This window comes from Amblyomma americanum, chromosome 1 (genome assembly GCF_052857255.1).
Source record: "Amblyomma americanum isolate KBUSLIRL-KWMA chromosome 1, ASM5285725v1, whole genome shotgun sequence".
NCBI lineage: Eukaryota > Metazoa > Arthropoda > Arachnida > Ixodida > Ixodidae > Amblyomma > Amblyomma americanum.
In genome coordinates this window covers 358,323,818-358,344,953 of record NC_135497.1, presented here as the reverse complement: position 1 = coordinate 358,344,953, position 21,136 = coordinate 358,323,818, and the positions used below count along the sequence as shown (strand labels likewise).

Sequence of the window (21,136 nt, the reverse complement as noted above, 5' to 3'; positions counted from 1 at the left end):
TTCTTTCTGTCTTTCGAGTAGTTTCTGTGGTCTACCTTTTCCGTATCTTTCCCGATCAAGCCAATTAGTTCGTCATAGCCCAATTCTTTTCTCGGGGATTGGGCTACACTTCTTTCTGTACTCGTTCCCCAATGCCTGCAACTTTTTGCGGGACGAAAAGCTCCTGCCCTCGGCCTGGCCTGCGTCGCTCTGTCTGTGCTGCCTCAGCGCAGGCTGATCCATTTATGGCCACTCCCTAAGCTGTGCAAACCCACTTCCTCTGATTTCATTTCCCTTAAATTTTCATAAATGTCTTCGGTAACATTGCTGTAATCAATGCTCGACTGTCGGTTTCCCGATCCCCACGATATTTCCCTCACTCATTTGTTTCCTCTGTTAGCTATCCTTTATTTATTGATACTGCGACCTTGTGTGCAAGGTCATGGCAGGTGGAAAGCATAGATTTGAAAATAGAAAAAGGCATATACCAATCAAAAACAATAGTCAGTGCAAATACAAGCTAAAAGAGAGCAAGAAAAAAATAAACCGTGGCAAGCTCAGTAATATCGATCAATTTAGATGTTCTTCAAATAAATACAATGATCTCCGCATGACAACATCATTGGTGAGATTATTCAAATCAGGGATAGTCTCAGGAAAAAAGGAATATTTAAAAAAAAAACTCGCAAGTTTAATGGTGTTATTGCAGGGGAATAGTGATTTCTAGTTCGACATACCCGAGGGCAAGTAAAGATATTAGATATTTTCATATTACAATGTTTAATAATTAACTGAAAGAAGAATTTTAACCGACATGTGCGATTTCTGTTAGGAATAGATGGAAAGCCGCTTCTTTAAAGGTGGTCACTGACTGACGTTTGCCCATATCAGTTGTACCAGGTGTCCAAGCTAAATGTGGCCCAACTTTTAAAAAGCACTGAACGTCCGAGCCGCGTGAAACGACTGTACATTCCACATGGCCGCAATTGTGCAGTTGCGTTTATCACGGTGCCTGCCACGCTCTCCGGGAACCAAATGCCTCAGAGTTCCGGTGACCGCATGTATGCGTATGACAGAAGGCACGAATGAACTAAGTTGTAATTAGCTCAGGCATACATACATAGCGCCACCTTTTCAGAATGCGCAAGGAATACTAAGCTGTGGGCACGCGCGGGGGAACATTCGAGATCCTGGCCTCGGCCGGACGCTATCGACGCCGCTTCGCCGCTCTCTCTTATTTGGCAGGTCTTCTAATATATGTGGCCGCGGACGCCTCCTAGGCGAAATCCACACATGAGTACTAAGGCAGCAGGCGGCATTATGATCGAAGTGCAAAAATTAGGGTTGTCTCCTGTGAATGAAAGGCGAGCCACCTAAAAAGAGTGCCAAATTAAAACACGAGCACTTCTTATATTCGATCGCTTACATTTTGTTAAGTTCAAATTGCTGCGTTTATTTTTTTTATCAGCAATGTCGCGTGGCCATGAACGCGCCCTAGCCTCAGTAAAAGCTATAAATCACACTAGTGTGTTCGCGAGAGCGGCGATAGCGACACAACCAACGGTGTTCCGAAAAACCGAAGTCGTCGGCGCGCGCGGTTGGTTACACCGAACGTCAGCGATTTTCATCTCGCTCCGACAGACGTTACCTCTCCGCGCTGCGTATACTCCGTTGAGGTGCTCACGTCGCAATAGCCCCGGCTTTCGTTCTGAATGCGCGCAGCGTTCAAAAGATCCCGGGCGGACGCGAGCGCCATCCGGCGGAGACCCCCGCGGGCCGGCCGCGTCTCCCCCTTTCACCCCCCACCGCCTCGGCAGGCCCACTCCCGAACAGCGGCGCGCAGACCGAGGTTTCGGATCGACGGCATCCGCTCGCGTGGCTTCGGCTCGCCAGCAACCCCAGCACATGGACCGCTGAAGAAGGGCCGCGCGCTCCTCCTTCGGCCCAGAGTCCCGGCCCGTGTGCTTCGAGACACGTACGCTTCTTCGCTCCGGCCCGGTTCCGACGTCAGCGCACGATGTGACACGGGTCGTGCCCGGCAGCATGTCACGGCCGCCCCTGCTGTGTGCGACTCCGCGCCGCTGTTCTTCGTCCGCTGCTGCCGCCGCCCCGGTGTTGGTGCGAGCCGTGTCATTCATTCCCGCGGCTTCCGCTGAAGTCGGTGACGAGGGAAAGTGAACGTGCCACGTCCTTCTCCTCCGTGCCGGCTATAAACCGCCCGCCGACAAGATGAATCTGGAGCCCGACGAGGTAAGGCGGCCTCCACTGGGCCCTGGTGCGCGGCCAGTGCTCGCTCCCGCATGCTCGCGCTCACTGCCGCTGCTGATGGCGATTTTCCAATTTGCTTAATCTTGCACCCTGCCTCGGGGCCGACGGAAACGCAAGTTCCAAAATGCAAGTGACGCTTGCATTTCCGGAAATTGTTTTCCACCACTTCTCTTTTCGTGTCGCGTGTGGACATCCCTCTCACTTTCGTGCTTTTGCGTCGTGCGTAAAAAGCAGGACGGATTGTGCAAACGGGGCAATTCTTGACGCTAACTGAGCGCTCGTTCTCTTTCAGCCTGAGCAAAGGAAGCTGTGCACGAAGTGTACAAAGAGTGAAAACAAGCTACAATGTGTAAAGTGAACGACATGGCTGTCTTTCGTCTTTCGTGGCTTTTTTTCGTCGAGACAAGTTGAGTCTTCTCACAGATGCATGCTGTGCAGCGGGCTGAAGCTGATTATACTTTAAAGGATGCGCGGTTTTCCTGGAGATGTAATCAATAATTCATCTCCTATCTGATAATCGTAAATAAAGTCAAAAGAGGATAGTCGTTAGAGTCCAGTGTAAGAGAGGAAAAAAGGCAAAAAAAATTCAAGCACACAGCATTGTTCCTTCGCCTCATAGTGTTCAATTCATCGGAGAACGAGACGAAGTGCTCGTAAAGTTTAGTTCTAACAATGCGTTTCCGATGACACGCGCATTCGCTGTCTGTTCAAGACGAGACTGAATTTCTCTCACGAATACCACAGAGCAGAAATGGAGGCTGTAAAAGTGGTACCACATTCGGCGGATGTGCCCCTCCAGGTCTGTAAGCCACGGCAGTGAGAACTGTTCTTCAAAGGCTACAGGTAAGGCAAGCATGCGATGCTCATGCTGCAGTCACCAGGCGGGCTATGTAAAGGCGTTCGTCTCCCAACTGCTTTTTGATGGTGCTCTGTAGTCCATTCCCTATTTACATCTCAATTTTCTCCAGCTAATTAGTGTTTGAACTGCGCGCTGACACTCGCCTATGTCATGCTACGATTTCGCGAATTTTTCGTTGCCATCTCTCGCCAAATTTTGCCTGCCACACCGGAAGGTTGAAACGTGCGTGCGCTGTGATGGCGCCAAGATTAACCAGCCCATTCTCGTCCTTTCTCTGCGCCCATCAAGTCGACATCGCACGCGGGCTCAATTTATGCTACCTCTTACAGCCGTCATCGAATTGCTTGGTATGTATTATGAGCTGCTGATACACCAGTCTCCAAGGCCTCCTGCTTCGGAGGAGGCATAGCATGGAAAAATGCGAGACCCTCCAGTCAAATAGCATGCTACGCTGAAAAAAAAAGATCAAATAAAAGTTAATCTAATAAACAGTTCTCGATGTGAGTACATCGACGCGATTTCCCTACCCAGTAAGGATACTGACATTTTAAGACATGGGAAGCGGAAGGCATTGCTTATGCGGCGTGGAATCACTGCAAAAATGATTTTTCCACCAAGGCTGTTGTTCCTTGTTTATTGCGGCTATCGTTTTGCTTTCTTTTTATTTTCTTGCATGCACTTAAATTACCTCACCCTGTACGCCCACAGCAACGACTCTTTAGTGTGACTTTCTATAATAGTGTTGTGCACGTAAAATTGCTTGCGCGTATGATTACGCACTCGGGTTTTTTGTGTTGAAGACCCATGAGACGTCACGGGGTAAACAGCAAAGTTCAGGTAGAAAGCGATAAAATATCGAAGTAAACAAATTCTTGGACAGTACACTGAGACAGAGAATATTCACGTCGGCTTTTTACCGACATTCCACATTTTATCCGTGGTGACGACCACCGCAAATTTGGTCCGATTGTCGTAAAACAACCTTGGCATCGATGATGCTCATTACGAATTTAGACGCGGTCGGCTCAGAAGCACTTGGCGCCGTTCCCATTCCTGCGGGCAGCCCGATATACCCAAAAAATATAGATGCGGCAGCTGTAATATGTTAGTAAGGTAACGTGCAAGTGCAGTGGCGGCTAGAAGGCTTCGCGAGCATGTTTGCGTTGTCTCCCAACCTCAATTGTGACGAAGCACATTTACATATTTTGAGTTAAGCTACTAGCAGAAAAGGCAAATAGGTGCAGCACTCAGGTGTTAATATGAATTTCTACTTTAATTTGTGATAGACATTAACGTATGTGACACTGCGGCATTCTTTGGCAGCTGGAAGAATACAACATTTCTTTATTTTATCATTCTGCGAGTTCACCTTTGTAAACTCCAGTTCAAATTTTCTAATTTAGTTTGCGATTTCACAACTCTGCTACAAGGTCACCTCATACACAACATTTCTCCGTAAAGTTTCGACACTGATTTATTTCCTTATCTAGAAATGATTCTCCAAAACAAATGTTGATGCGTTTGTGTAGCGCCATCTTTTCGGGCTAACCTGAGCTACTTATGTTAATTGCTGTGGTGGCCGCTACATGGCACTACTTGTAGAAAAATACATTGTCACTAGTCGATTGCGCATTCTACTGTCAGTGAATGTGGATAGATGGACGACCGCCTCAAACAGCGTGTAAGCATAAAATTCTTTGTGAAGCTTGGCAATACAGCCACACAGATGTATGAGCTCCTTCGTGACGAGTACGGCAACGAGACATTATCGCGGGCGCGAGTTTTCGAGTGGCACAAGAGGTTCGTTTCGGGGAGAACGACGGTGGAAGACGACACAAGGCAGGGGTGCCCTTAAACCTCACGGAATGAAAACAACGTGGCTCGGATCAGGGAAATCGCACAGCAAGACTGTACCATTACATTCCGCATCCTATCAGATGCTCTCGACATTAGTAAGATAACATGCCACCAAATTTTTCGTGAGAACTTGGGGAAACGAAAGCTGAATGCCAGACTTGTGCCGCACTCCTTCTCACAGGACCAGAAGGACACGCGGGCATCAGTGAGCGCTGATTTGCTCTCCGAGGCAGAGCAGGATGCTGCATTCATCGACAGCATCATTGCTGAAGACGAAACATGGTGTTTTCAACACGATCCTCAAAGAGGCAGAGCGCCGAATGGCGGTCCACAAGCTCTCCTGCGACGAGAAAGGTGCGGCAAAAGAAGACCAAAACAAAGACAATGCTGATGGTTTTTTTCGTTGCCAGAGGTGTCATACACCACGAGTTCGTCCCACAAGTGCAGGCGGTGAATCAGGAGTTTCATATCCGCGTGCTCCAACGCATGGGGGATGCACTGCGACGCCGTCGCCCTAGCTTATGGGCATCTGGACAATGGAGCCTTCTTCACGATAACGCAAGGCCGCACACTGCTCTCAGCGTGACAAAATTTCTCGCCAAGCACAGCATTGCTGTACTTTCCTATCCGCCATATTACTCGCCTAACCTCTCCCCATGTGATTGTTTCCTGTTTCCTCGTGTGAAGAGAGCCCTAAAAGGTCGCTGGATGGGGAGCGTGGAGGCTATTCAAGATGCCACGATGAAGGAGCTGACAGTCCTGGCAAAGAAGCGTTTTCCAACTGTTTCCAAAACCTCAAGAAGCCTTGGAAGTTGTGTATGGACTGCAAGGGATGCTATTTTGAAGGGGTGCTGCACAAACGTTTCCAATGTTAAACGAATTTTTTTAATGGACTCAGTCTCGGAACTTCGCGGACAAAGGTTGTAGTTCTCACTGGAATCGAAGTGTTTGTAACAAGCAGCGGAAGCAGCAACAACAAATGCATATTGATGTGTTTTTTTAAACGTCAGGTTAAACGAGACAGAAGGCAAAAGGGTGATTCGAGCAACAATATAAAACAAACATCAAGGTCTACGGCCCGAAAAAAATTAACTTGGCATTTTGTATTCATAACTGTAATAAGGAATGGCGGTAACTAACTGTCTCCATACCTCATCCAGGCTGAGAGTAATATGAACCTACTTCATAACTTCAACAAGAAAGAAAAACGTAAGATAGCTTTCAGGTATGAAAGCATCTTTATAAAGAGAACGGATGGCTGCCGATCCCGGTATTTCAAGCGTGCAACGTTGTGGACGTGTGTAACGTACACGTAAGCAAATAGATAAGCAACGCAGAGGGTGATTAGGGCCGGGCAAAAAGGCACGCACTTTTCGCTCTTGCAAGCGTGACGACAAAAGGTAAGAGCAAGGTAAAAACGTGAAGCGCAGATTTCATCCTGCCTGCGCACCACACCTAGTCATGAACGCAGAACGACGAATTGCCCGTGATAAGTGCGAAGAGGAAAGAGCAATGATACATCGTTCGCGCAACGTTAGGCGACTGAAAACTCTGCAGCCGTGGATGCACTCTTTTGTTCTTGAATAGTTGCAATTTTGCTGCGGGAACCTTGAGTAAACATGCGTCTCTGCCCGCAATCCTGGGTTGTAGTGTTCTTTCTCATCCAGCAGCTGCCGACGGCGAGCAATCACCAAGTGGTACGCTGATAGCCCGTGCTATCGACATAGTGATAGGACACCGCGGGTTAGCGTTTAGCAGCCCCTTCCACTGCCGCTCCTTTTAATATGAAGTCTTATGGAATAGCGGACCTTTGTTTTTGACGCCTCTATCATTTTCGGATATGTGGACCCTGTGGTAGGTAGGAGGAAAAAAGTTTAGAATAGTTGATCACTGCACCACGATTTTTTTAGCCGCTCGTAGCGTCAACTCGGCACCAAGGCGGAATGTTTGATTAAAACCTCGTGAGTATTATAATATTTATGTCTTGACTTTTTTTTCCAAGAAAAGCTGGCATTTTTTAACATATTCCGCTTTCGAATGTCGTATTCCTTCAGAACCGCAACTTCACGTCCTCGCTAAGGTTAGCAATTATTAACGTGTACGCACCTTTTGTATGTAAGAAGTTCGTACATATTGAAAGAAAATTTTGATTGAATATAAAACATACCCATTTTACTGAAGGAACTTTGCAGCGCAGATAGGCTTAGCAAAAGATAAATCTTCGCATACCATTGATGTTTCATAAGCATAGTGAAAACAAACTGCTCCGCTTCGACGAGCGCCGCCGTCTTCGCTTAGTGTATCAGCCGAACGGGAACGGAAAACCCGCTGCTCTGTTTTGGGTTCTGCCCATATTCTACGGTAACTCACTGTTTCAACGGGTCCCCAAAGCGATTATATTCCTTGTTTTAATACTTTTCATCTCTACTCCTTGAACGCTGACTTGTCATGACTGCCACAGTTGTGTTCTCACTTCCATGCAATCCGCATCTAATGAAAAATCATGCTTAATCAATGACCGTATATTTGCACTGAAAACAGTGGATATATTAGGCGCTTGCTTGAAGTGCTTATTTGAACTCAGCGGTTGCCTTGTCGTTTGAACATACGTCTCGTATGCAGGAGGTTCAGGGTTCTAACCCCAGTGCAGCCTGGTAGCCACCGGCAATACCATGAGTACAAGTTTTCTCATGGCCTGGCGCTGGGTTTCTCTGGGGTGAAATGCTTGGGTAATCCCCATCTTGGGTAATGCTTGGGTAATCCTCAACCCCATGTTCTGCAGACGAAACGTACACTGTGCCCGGAGCTCTTTTGCCAAACCCGCCTTTACGCCAATAAAACCCATCTTCGCAGTGGCGAATTCAGCCCGATCGAATTCAGCCCCATAGTTGTGCCTCCTGTGCGCAACCTATACATACCGGTGAAAGAAAACTTTGATACGCTGGGAAAGTGAACGAGAAGAAAACAATTTCGAAGTATTTGATGCGTAAAAAAGCTACAAAGTGAAATATGTTAGTTCAGGACGCACATAACATGAATCTCAGCGTCTGAAAATCGCCAGGAAGTAGGGAGCCGTCGACCGTGTCTGAGGAAAGAGAAATATTTACCTTATTTAGAACACAATACACTCGGTATACGTTAATCTGTGCTGGAAGAACTTCATCGGTTATTCTTAGTAACGTGAGTTTTTTTTTTTTTTTAAAGGACTTCTTGTTGGGCTAGTTGGTAATTGATCATTGTACTTTAAAGGCGCCAAAGGTATCTGGCTTTTATTTATTTGCCTTAATTCACTGTGTAAGTATTTTTTGGAATGCTTCTCACAGCCATGCCACAGGGCATGGCCATTTAGACCTACAGCGGCTTGTGGAGTCGCACAATGGGCGCGAAGACAGACTTTTTTTCCTCTACAAGTGTTTGCGTGCTGGAGTCTGTGACTTTGCAAGGGACCGCTTAATTAACGCACCGAAGCTACCGACCTACGCCGTGCTGCACCACACAGTGTCACATCATTGCCGGCGTCAAACTTGGTCCATCGTACATCGTCTTTGTTCTTCTTCACAATTCTTTTATTCTTCACAATACAGATTTCTTGCCCAGCGATTTGTACAGCACTGAGCGGTAAGACTGTAAAGAGGGCTAGCTGAAATTTTTATTCAAAACATCCTTCAAGGAACTAAATATAAAAAGAGGCCCCAGGTTGTTAAGGCGTGCAATACGGCTTTCATAATGCAAATGACATCGCACGACGACGGGCTCTTAATGCTGTCAATGCACGAGCGAGAAATACGGATCAGAATAGTTGACCTGTTGCCGGAAACGAGTCTTTCTCTATTGGCTCCATTTAGGAGTGAAAGAATTAATAACGTTCTAGCTCATCCACGGATAGAGCAAAAATGACAGTATAATTTGTTGTGCAGTGCGAGTTTGCCTTCTTAATATGAGTTTTTCTTTCTTTGCGTGAACTGCAAGACGGGATACCTTTTGCGCGCCTATGATATCATCAAGACGGGCTCCCTCTATTCACAGGACTTGGATATACATGGGCATGGACGAAGGGACGAAGCAGCGTGAGATGCTGTCGTTGCTCGCTGCCGGAGGTGTTTTGATATCAAAGCTCGGTCTCTCTGCGCGAACGTGTTTCGAGCTTTTGCTGCTACCTTCAGTTGGAATTACTGTCGATGGAATGATCGATGATCTGTTATTGACGCTCTGATGCCCAAAAGACCGTTATAATACTTAAACTGGAAACAGTAAGGCTTCTAATAGCAAGGCGTAGATTAAATGATAAACGCAGGAGGTGAATCAAGGCGACTGATGGAGAAAAGAGAGTTTTAGGCACATGAAATTAAAAAAAGAAAAGGTTACAAAATAAATATTTGTTCATAAAAAGTGCAAACAAACTTCGAAATTCCTCCATACACTGGAATACCTCTTCCTTATCTGCTCGCGGGCTTTAATACTGGCTATAGCGACATCACTGGTCTGAATTTCGCATGAAAGGATTCTGCACGCTTTGCGTGGGATTTTTTTTTTGCATGCAGTATAGTAGTTTACTTCGAAAGGCATGCCCACGTAATCATGAGGCCAGTATCTCGCGCGCGTGGGAAAGGAATGCCACGTTCTGGTAGAGTTTAAATAGCAGCAACTCTCAAGCGAATGAAGGCGGCCCTGTGGCAGCTCTTTTCTCTACAGTGGGGAGACGGAGCCTATGCAGCGCCACCGTGAAGACATGACTCGACAAATGGCACAAACCTGGTGCCAAACGTTTTGGAATACGCGAGTCGCGAAAATACAATTTCCTCACGGCGCTATTCCATGGATACGAAACAGAAACATGTTGCTAGGAAGAACGCGACGCGGTTTTCATTTTCAAGCTAAAAAAATAAGTTTTCTATTTTTATTTAGACACATAAAACAAGCATTGCAACGGCATCACGACTAAAACCTATGCGACAAAGAACATGGTCGTAGGGTCTCTTACAGCGCCTCTATTGTGCGGTATAGTCATTTCTCTTTTTCATGCTCAATGTGCGCCGTGGCGGTTTGACGCTGCGTGTCGTGTTTTCACTTATGTTTCATTGATGGGCACACTGCAGGCGTTGTAATAGAGTAATATGAGGAACTTATGCGCAATGGCTCCTGGTGCAGATCTGCTTCTACTGCAACAGATTTAGACATTATTTGCGCGAAATGCTGGCGGCGTATTGTTCGCATTACAGCACTCATTTACAATTCACCACCTTTTTCACTTTTATCGAAATGACTTCAGTGAATATGCACATGAGAACCACGAGTCCATGAAAGACTGCATGCTCAACTCGGCTTAAAGTTGAGCGGGAATAAATTTGTTGCGAGAACGAAAATTGCATTTTTGATTGGTTGTTGTGCAAACATTTTGAGCAGCCTGATTTAGCACAGAATGATAGACAATGTTTTATCAAATATTTTTAAAAATTAAAGAAAATAATTCATCCCTTGACTTTAAACAACGCTAGGTCTATTGCAAAAAAAATGCAAAGTTAAACTTATTACAAGGAAGAATGACTTAACTTCAAGGTGTTTTTTGAAACAAGAGACAGCCCTTCGAAGAAATGCACCAGCTAGAAGATTTGCATGCGACAACCATTAATCATTCAACTTTAATCCATTAGTTGTTTTCAAACTACTCTAAACAATACCGATGCTAGCGTGCCCACGCAAGACAAAGCGTATTAATTAAAAATCTTGCTCTCGGTGCCTTTAAGGTCTAACGCATGCTTCAAACCAAAGTACGTTCACAAAGGAGGCAACTTGTTTATTAGTTGGTGTGATTTAGCTTGCATTTCATGACCTCATCATAGCTGTACTCTCATTGCTTGCCGTGATGTTGCACAATGCTCAAAGTTTGGTCGAAATCACGATCCCGTATTGAAAGGTTCTGACGGTAACCTTCCAATTGAAGGGTCATTGGAAAGAAACAGTTCCCTCTTATTCGTAAATATTATCTTTGCCTTTTTATTCACATGCGTACCTCGAGCCATCAAACTAATGAAGTGTCTGGATAGGAGGTGAAGTCTCCAGTTTACCTTGTGAGGAATACGATAAACGTGATCGAAGCGGTTGAGTTAAGCCAGGAGAAAGTTTTTAAATGATGAGCGCAGTTGAAAAAAAAAAAGCAATATTGCGAATAGTTGGGGAAACTTCGATGCAATGGTGTGTGTCAGCCGAATTTTCAGGCTCCGATTTACATACTACTAAGACAACAGCTTGAAAGTAGGATTTAACATAGCTAGATCACTCTGTTAATTACGGCGCACTTCGGTGGTTTCAGCTCACTTTGCTACGATTTGGCGCAGAAGTCAACGTTGAACTGAACGTTAATATTGTCGCTATGGCATCTACGACAGAACTGGAGTAAATCACTGTAAGTGCAATAGCAGATCCAAGCACAACAACTGCAATGGAATGCTTACTGCTTCGCCTAAACAGCGCCCCCATAGAAAGCTGACAGCCAGAAATGTGGAGAGTGGTTTGACGTATTCGCCTATACCCTGCAATCATGGCCACAGGCTGTGATTTTAGAGCCCGAAGCATTGAATTGGAACGCCGCGCCCGGTTTCCACTGCGGGTAACAATTTCCTGGGTGCTTGCTGCGACGGATGAATATTCTATTAGCGCTCTCACTAATAGGAGGAAGATGCGTGGAGCGACTGCGGACAACAACACTCGCGTGCTTTGAGCTTCACTCGTGAGCCAAAAATGCGGTATGTGTGAAGTGAAAGCGCTTCATTGCATTGCGAATTTCTGATTATAGGCACCGTCCTGTCGACGCTGCTGAAGCAGCGCAGAAAGTGTTGTACAATTGAGCTGTCTGAGGGTAAATCCTTGTCGAAAAGTACGCCACAGCCACGGCGACGAAACGAAAATGTCTTCAGAACAAAATGTTGCACATACTTTTGCTAAAAGGCATAATAATAATAATCATAATCACATTCAGGAAGCGCTCAATGCAAGACATAGGTCTTCCCCGGAAGTCTTCATTTCGCCCGGTCCTGGGCGAGCCACGCCGATCACACTACCCCAGCGTAGTTCCAACTTCCGTCACTCTCTTCCGCTTGCGGCAACTTCTTCTCTCCAATGGCAGCTTCTCCACTGCCCTATGCGACGCCAACGGTGATCCGTTTGCCTCATTACAATCTCCACTTTAATGCGAGGAATCACGTAGCTCTCTTGCCCGATTTTACACAGCTGATACGCATTGTTACTACAGAAGTCCCGTGCAGTTTGAGTATAAATCGGACCTCGTTATATTTAGCGCTTCGACCAATTTTTCTAGTTGATGTTCTATTTTTTGCAGTCCAAGCCGAAAACTATGGCAGTAAAAATGAGAACGCCTGTGGAGATTTTTCATTGGTTCGTGATGGTCCCAAAATATAAACGTTGTGGACGGAATGTCATACGGTGACCCGGCGAAAGAAAGCTTGAGCTAACAGGCAGACAAGGTGCATCACTTGCTATCAAAAGAAACAGCTTTTATGCGATACAAAACTTGAAACAATGCGCTTTCGTCCTTCCCCTCACAGAAACTCTTGGTGGGTGAAGGCGCGACAAACACTTTAGGGCGAATTTTTTTCCATCTAGAAACGAGTCCTTTGTTCAGAATCTGGTGGTGACAGACGAGGTGGCAGACAATAAAAATTAAGTAGCAATAGAACGGCTGTGTGTAGCCTTCACGCGACGTGCAACAGAGACTTTTTTCTAGACATTCCCTGTTTCCTTGCAGCCGGCTGTGTTGCGGAGTCTGAAGTGTACTTGCCTCGTGTGTTTGTGGACACCCTAGCATTTCATGTGTTTGTGATTGAAGGCCTTCACATCGAAGGCACAGCAGAGGAGCGCCTATTCAGCGGCCATTCTGGGCATCAATTCAGGCGGCCACTAGTGTTAGCGCACTTACCGCAGTCGTGTAGTCACTATTCTCTGCGACTCTGCGCGCCCAGTCTACGCGAATCACGTGTGCAGAAGTCCGTCCCGTCCACCGAGTTGATGCTTTCATTGCATTTCGTCCTTTCTCCTCCACGGCAGCTTAGAATGAAACGGAGAAAGTCTCGGGCTCCCGAATTGCGTATACAAATCAGCGCCGCGGTCTCGCAGCCCCGACTTTATTGACTAATGGCGCAACCATTTGTTTTCGAAGAAACTGCCTTCCCCACGTGGCGGCACTTATTGCAATCGCGGCTAAGTGTTTCGCCCGCGCAAAGTGTAACTGCCCTGCCATTCATTTACCGCGTCGGTGCTAAGCGAGTGGCCTGTCGTTACTCGTTTAGGCCAACTAGCAGTCAGCGACCACGTTTGATTCACTGGCAGTTGGTGAAGGCGCGGGAGTGGCAACGCAGCTGTGGCTTCAAAGGACGAATTGTATGCCTTCATCTTTTGAAGCGGACAGCTACAGCTACACCAGTGCTGCATATTTGGTCGCGCGTTTAAACGAAATGTGCTAAGCAGCGCTGCGACTTGGGCGTCTCCGCCGCTGTTCTCAATACTGAGTGAGTCATGTATCCACGAAGACGTAAATGGTATCTCGAAGTCGAGCAGCAACGCATTGTAATTGGCATTATTTAAAAATGCAAGCACTACTTGGTTATTTTCGCGTCCGCATGCTTTTCCGCGAAGGGTCTCGCGCGAAGCGCCAGGATCCATACATCGGCAGCGGCACACGCAAATCAGACGCAGAAGGAACAGTGCACATCAGAGTAAGCTAAATAGAATACAGACAGACAGAACGCGAGTATATTAAAACAGCACTGTTCCGCATAAATCGTCGAGGAGACAGATGTAGACCACTTATTCTCGAAGTCAGGCAGCGAAACGATATGCGACCATTTCATCACAGAACTGCTCCCCAAGCACAAATCAGGAAAAAAAGAAACTAAAAATACTTAATATGAATCCTACATTACGCACCCGTGTGTGAGGTTTGTAGAACACACAAGAGAGAAAAAATATCCCAGATCTCCCTTAACATACATGTGGCTATCATAGCCTACTGGAGATGTGGTTCGTTTATGGCCCAAGGAATGAAAATGAAGCGCCAAGCATTGTTTTCAAGCTCAGTGCCGTTCGCCGTGGCTGCTAGTTAGTTCTGAAATTCTGCGCTCCCGCAGCGCTATGGACTGGTGTTGTTGCGGCGAGCGCTTGTTTTTGTTGTTTCATTTTAGTCTTCCTGTACCTCTAAGCCTAAATAAGTTACAAGATGAAAGCGAGGTTAACACTGGAACTCTTATGATTTACGATACATTCTTGAAAATAGCCATCGGAGGACAAGCAGTGTTATCGTCAATACACAACCTCTCCGCTCTTAAAAGAAGGCTGCAGCTGACGATTCTCCCACACACAAAGCGCACAGCTATCTAGAGGCAACACTGTAAAAAAAAAAATTACGAAGGAACGAGAATATTTTGTTCCGGGAACACATCTCTGTATGAGCGCATTTGGAATTCCGCGCTCTTTCGGAGGAAAAGTGCTTTGTACGCGACAAACAGACCACGCTTACTGAACCTGAAACGGCCAGGCTTCAGAACGCGCGTGGCGCCATATATCTTAGCGAGAAGTCGAAATTTGTTCTCCCAACTCCGAGCAACCGTAAGGCAGAGAAGGCCCTTGAGCGCCAAGGCAGGTTCGAATTTGCTTTATCGAATGATATTGAGAACCCTAGGAGAATGAAATTGGCTCCCACTTCTTATGGCCGCGGATCGCTCTCGGACGGAATCGATGTTCGATTCAACGGCATTCTGCCACGCGACCCCGTGGAAACAACGCCCGTTGTTTCGAAGCTTTTCAAGACCGGCGTGTCGAGCGGCACGTAGCCGTAGACCCACCTCCTTGCTTCTGCGGCAAGTCGCTATGCGCGAAAGAAAGGAAAACTAGCAATACCAACTTTAGACGCATAGGCTTCCTCAGTCGTGTAGTCTTTTTCATTATCGTGGCTTCAGATTTCATCGTTCCCTCCACTACTGCTCTTGCAAGGCCACGCATTTTGCAGAAAACAATATTTTTTAATCAATTACCACTTTTTTCCCCAGAAAATTTGGCCCTCGCTCGCATCGGCGTGCTCCCAAAACCTTTTCCGGTAAGGACGATCTAGTTGTTACCGAAATATTGCTAGTGTACGCCCAAAAAACGTATGTGACCGCAAAACTAAAGACAAGCCTTATCGACCGTGTCCCTGGAAGAGAAAGCGTAACTTTCTACCGAAAACTGTACGGAGAGCAGAAAAATCGGCCTTCTTGAGAGCACTAAGATCGACTTCATTGAAAAGCAAAGCGTCATGGAGTCAGCTCTAAATTTATTTTCACCGTTGGTTGCATAAAAATATGCTTCATGGTTATTAACTCAGGCGACGACTTTTGGTCTATAAATTTTTGTGATCTGTGAAGATACCGTTCTCAAAGGACAAGGAATTAGCAGTGTGTAAGGGCGTTGTATGTATTTCCTTTGAACTATTGCGTGTGGTGTAGATAAACGAAACTCATACAATTGTTCGCAGTCAACTTTTGCTTTCTACGGCTTTACACACGCCCATTTTTCAAGGAAAAAAAAAAACAGCGCTGACGCGAAAAGCTATCGAGTTCCTGACACGCAATTCCCATCAAAGAGCTTTCAAGTGCCCTCGGAAAAATCCGTAGGCGCCGCTCGTTTTCTGAATGCCTCCAGCATCTATGCTTAGAATTTCTATTACAGCTCTTGCTTATATTTAAATGCAAAAATAAATTCTTGAAAAGATGCAGCACTTTACTGCCGTACACAAGAAAGAGTCAGTTTTGCTGGTGATTATGTGTGTAATGTTTTGACGAGGTGTGACTCTGGTCTTGTTTAATTTTAGGAATGGTTTGGTTCACAGTCGCATTGTATTCTATAGAGGCCCCTTGATTGGCGACAATCAATCGTCGTTTAAAATATTGAGTGCAACATTTTCCAGACAGGTAAAAGGGAACAGCAAACCGAAACTTAATCTGAGCATCTAAGCCCAAAAGAATGCTTTGTGTGACAGCTCCTTAAGCGAGATGTCTAGGAAAACGCCTGAGGCGCAGTTCCGCACCTTCGGCTGAAGCTGAGGGCCGTTAGAGCAGGAAGACTTCCCGGAACAAGCAAAGCCTGATAGGCACGGACGGAACATGTGTGGTTCTTTAAATGTATTTTTGTGACCGCCGCTTGCACCGTAAGTAAAAACGATGTTCTGCGTTGGCCTCTAAAGCGGGCTCTAGACTTGAGTCCTCGCGGCGAGAACGTAGACGAGCGGAAATAGATGTTGTAGCGGTCTTCTCGATGACATGGAGGTTGTGGGGCATTATACGAAGCAGCAATTATTATTACTTTTTGCGGTACAAATCTACGAAAATTGCATGGCAGTAATGGATGTACTTTTTTTCCACCGCTCATTTCCTTTTCATGTTTTCAGGCGTCGCTCGAAACTGGAACGAAAAGCGAAATAGCGCGCGTGTGTCGGAGCTGCCCCACGCTGACGCGGAGACTCGCAAGAGCCTCAGCGATGCACGGAGATTCGCTTTGCCTGCACTATTATTAGCATTATTATAGAGCTCTATTATAGAGCACTATTATAGAGCGTTAACCCCCTTTCTATCACCAGGCCACTTTGCTTTGTGTTAAGGAAAAAAATTGCCGCTGCATCCACTCCAACTTTTTTGTTTCTTATAACCTCTATAAATTCTCTCAATTTTCGTTGATTTTTCAGGCAAAACACGGTAAGCGCTGTTTTCCGCCACTACTGCCCGGCATGAACGCTACTCCCAAACCGTGACATACTTTGGTGGCACTTAGGTGTTAATCAGGAACACGATGGACGCAGGCAAAGCGTTTATTTATGAAAGGCGGATTGTGTAAGTAGAGACTCGATCATCGAAATAAAACAAGCTGCTCTTGGGTGGCTCTGAAAGGCGGCGTAGTGCAGGGATCCATATTAATTCCGACGATCAGGGATTAGTTAACGTTAACTGACACCGAACTAGAATCAGAAGCTTTTACATTTCGCCTCCATCGAAGTAAGGGCGCCGCGACCTGAATCAAACAGACAAAGATAGAGTTTACTCTAACCAAAATAATAGATGAGTAACCATGGCTAATATACCACAACCTCAGCCAAATAGGAGCATCAGCGTTGGCGGGAACACGAAAGAAGAACAACGAGAAAAGAATGGTGATCGATCAATTAAAAAATGTGCAAGAAGAAAGAGATTTTAATGGGAAAAGTGCGGTAGGCTGTGCATAAGTCGCAATACGCAATGCACAGCTCTAGCACTACGCGACGGGTCGAAAGCTTGGTTGCGACAACAAGCGCACTATTCCGTCGATACAGTGTTCTGCTACGGTTTCTTCGAGCCGCTTACTCGATAGCATGCTTCTTTGAGTGTTCCTGCTTCAGAAAAATAAAGCTATAGTGGAAATACAAACGCGTTTGGCTTAATGGCTCCCCTAGTTCAGTAAACGAAGCCCCTGACTCTCCCCCTCTCGCATTTTTTCCGACCCCGGAATTGTTTTTTTTTCTGCTTAGAAAACGCCGATTTGTGTTTCGGTACCCGCAAGAGCACCTAGTCCTGTATCACTCGCAAAAGACCAAAATGCAGGCGCCGCTGTCAGAAGGAATTGCGAACATCATGCGGAGGGAGGTACAACGGCACGAAAGAACTGGTATAGAGTAGCGAGATTTTCGCGCCACGCAAAAGGAATCAAAACAGCAACCAAGAAAGGCCCCGCGCGAGTAGGCGCCGACTGTCGAGAACGAAAGACCAGGGAAAGGAGGGAGCGCGAGGCGAAAACGTGGGAAATTGTAAAGCGCCAAGCTTACGTGACTATATCCACGCCTCCTTCAATGAACGGCCCGCGAGATCATGTTCCGCGCGGGCCCACGAGCGAGGAAAGGGTCGTTTGGCGTTTCACCCGAGAGCTGGGGCAAACGACGCGAGAAACTGAGTGCCCCGAGAAATCCGACCATCGGCCCAAACGGAACGGCGCCGCCTCTACGAGGCGCAAAACTGTTTTGGCTCCGCGCCGGGAGGCGCTGCCGGCACCGACGAAGGGGGGGGGGGGGGGGGGGGAGCTAGCTGTGGAGGAGCCGCGTACGGCCAACAAAGGGAGCAAAAGCCGGGAGACACTGGCTGAGGCGCGCACGCGAAAGCAAGAAGAACCATTTCGGTGGGAAGTGTGGAATGCTCTCTCTTTCACCTGCCCTCCCCCTCACTCTTTCTATCCGACAAGTTCAAGAAAAGCGCAAGGTCCACGGCAGGAATCACGTTCGTCCCAACGCCATTCCAGCGAAGACCGAAAATCTGCGCTAACTGAGGGAACGCAACACTGGGAAGAAGCGAGGGTAGAAATGAAAAGCAGCAAACACGAAAGGAGCAGCCGAAGTGCGCGAGTTGCAGAGATAGTGAAGGCTATCAACAAATGCAGAAAATGCGGCGTTCGGAGGCTGCTATAACCGTCCCCCTTTCTAGGGGAAAAGAAGAAAGGGAGAGAGAGAGAGAAGAAAACGGAACGTCGCAAGCTGTGGATGGGGTTAAAAAGCAGAGAGCAAAAAAGAGATAAACGCTCGTGCTCTGTCGTTTCTTGTCGGTCACGTTGTGTCGCAGTCCAGATGAGCGCTGGCGTAAAGGGCGCGCGGCTGGTCCCGGTTGCATACAACGTAAGCTGTACGTGCACGCGGGTCTGCTGGCTCATTTGAACAGCCGGCGGAGACCGCGAGGGCCGGGTCGACGAAGGGAAACTCTCTGGAACGTGTTTCGCACCTCAAGCGACGCGCGAAGCCTTCAAACGGCACGCCAGTGCTTCTTGTGTCCTCGCGGAGCCGGGAGGGCAACCGACAAGACTATTGGAGCAGAAACAAAGACGCCGTGGTCAGCTGGAACGTTCCACACGACAACGTGGCGCCGCGAAGCCCGCTTTTTTCTTTGGCGTGTGAAACGCCGGCCCGCGAATTTTGCAGTAGAACAAAGGCGGCTTTCCAATATGACTCAGATGAAATCCCCACCCATTGTTGGCTCTCCTTCTGGAATTTAAATGCGGATTTGTTCTGGAGCACTATGGATGAGGGTGGAGCTGTAGCAAGAGCTCAGACTATGTTTCGCATTTTACGGAGTTAAAATATGCGTTTCTTTTCAGTGCTCACGATCACGGTGAAATTTATTCCCGCTACTCGAACCCCACATTTCCTTTTATATCTACAGAGCGTAGAGCATGCCCTTAACAATATATAACGATGTAAAGATGTAAAATTGCAGGCGTACTCTGGATATAGTCAGTTAGAAAAGCAGGACAATACAGTAGACAAAGTCAAACCAGATGTCGTATCAGAGAATGGACCCAGTTTTCTGAAAAGGAACAATCTAGCCCAACTGCGCACCTTACGTGCCTAAAGCTTTTGCCAAAAACACGCAGCCGAGTGAGCTGGCTTCTGGGCTATGCAAGGGAACGTGTTTCCGTATTTCTAATGTTCAAGGCTTTCAAAGATAAGAACTGTCTTCCTCACCTTTGCAGAGCTTAGCAGTTCTAAGGGAGAGAGAGAGAGAGAGAGGCTTCATGAACCCCGCTTCCTTGCCTTGGAACAAACAAGATATTTTTTACAAAGGGGCGGACACCGTGGCTTTATTTTTGGTATGCTCGTCTTGTGCCCGCTTTGTATCATATTGTTACCAATTGGGCCGTGACTTCCAAATATAATGTTTGCTAGTAAAGTATTCTTCAAGCAATTTTTTCTCCTTCTCCAAGTGTACCGTGCTGATGCGCATGTTGCTACTGCGCTGGCGGTAGGCGGCGTTTAACGTCTCAGAACTGCGCATGATCTATAGGAGAAGCCGTAATAGAGGAATTCGAATTAATTTCTATCATCTGGAGCTCTTTAAAGTGGACTGACCTGGCACAAGGCAAACGCGTTTTAATTTAACCTCCATCGAAATGCGGTCGCTGCGGCGGCGATTCCATCCCGCATTCTTGGGACATAGACTTATTTAACGTGTGCTGACTTCGCAAGCACACAGGCGTTTTTGTGTTTCACCTAAATCGCAATTCCGCCGCCTCCGCGGTCGGGTTTCGACCCTGCGACCTAGAGCTTAGCAGCCGAATGCACTAGCCACTGCGTTGTCGTGGTGCATGCGTTCTCAATGCGCAAACAAGGAAAAAAGAAAACAAGAAGTTGGCCTGGCACTTTTTAACTGGTCACCCGAGCAGACACCCTATGTGTCGAAAAGAAGAAGATAATTTTACGTCATCTGAGCACATCTGATAAAAAGCCACTAAACAAAGGCCGAAGACAGTAGAATAACAGGAAAAAAGAAGATATATCTGATAATACTGAAATATATTTTTGTTAGGACATTATCTCGCGGAACCTTTCAGAGAATATTTATTTTTGATGATCGAAAGCTATGATCAGAAATGCATTATGATATCTTGATACCGATATGATGACCTTATGGTATCTTGATACCGAAGAGCGCTCTTTCACCCCACCGCCAGCTGGGATCACACACGAAATGTTGATGGAAGAAAAACAATAAGGGGACGGGTCGGTCGGAGCAAACCTGGTTAAATGCCAACGAAATTAGGCGAAGACTACCATTTTTAAGAACGCTGTATATGAGCATATGCTGCTCATGGTTTGCTTGCCGTAGCTGAAGCCTCGTAGTGTTTGGCTGGTGATGAACCGCAGAGTGAAACGATTGCTGCCTTCAAGGCAATACGCAGCAGACGCGCAGTGACATTATGTATTAGATATCTGTAATAGGCTGGCTTCTTTTTCGTGGATTCAGTTATGCTATGACCATTCCTAGCGCGGAGTGGCTGATCTCTGCAATAGAAAGAGTCTGGCGGCGTTCCAGCTAATTAGAAAGCATAGAAAGAAAAAAATTGCTGACTGGGGGATTACGATATTTGGTAACGCGAATTTTCAGGGGAGCTGTGGAGATGTTTTCATCTCGCAATTTACTGAGCATCAGCCCCGAAGCACCGCCCTCGACTGGGATTCCGTGCCGGGCCGCCACTTCAAGCGCGCGGCGCCACCCCTCGCTGAGCCGCGCGTTTCGTAGTAGTCGCCGCAGACAGAGCGCGCCACAGTTCTTCGCTCTCGCCATACCCTCCTTCTTACATGGTAACCCTCTTTCCACGAAGGTTACCACCATTCAGTGG

The 21,136-nt window shown here is 46.8% G+C and overlaps 1 protein-coding gene across 2 annotated transcripts in view; it reads left to right on the top strand.

Moving 5' to 3' along the window:
- Nucleotides 1-1,800: 1,800 nt before the first annotated feature.
- Nucleotides 1,801-21,136, top strand: part of LOC144115601 (band 7 protein AGAP004871-like) — a 668,261-nt gene continuing 648,925 nt past the window's right edge. The window contains exon 1 of one of the 2 annotated variants that reach the window (XM_077650023.1): nucleotides 1,801-2,229. In XM_077650023.1, coding sequence (XP_077506149.1) covers nucleotides 2,209-2,229 — 21 coding nt within the window. In that variant the 5' untranslated portion in view covers nucleotides 1,801-2,208. The remainder of the gene's footprint in view (nucleotides 2,230-21,136) is intronic. The other variant, XM_077650021.1, reaches the window with a different exon arrangement.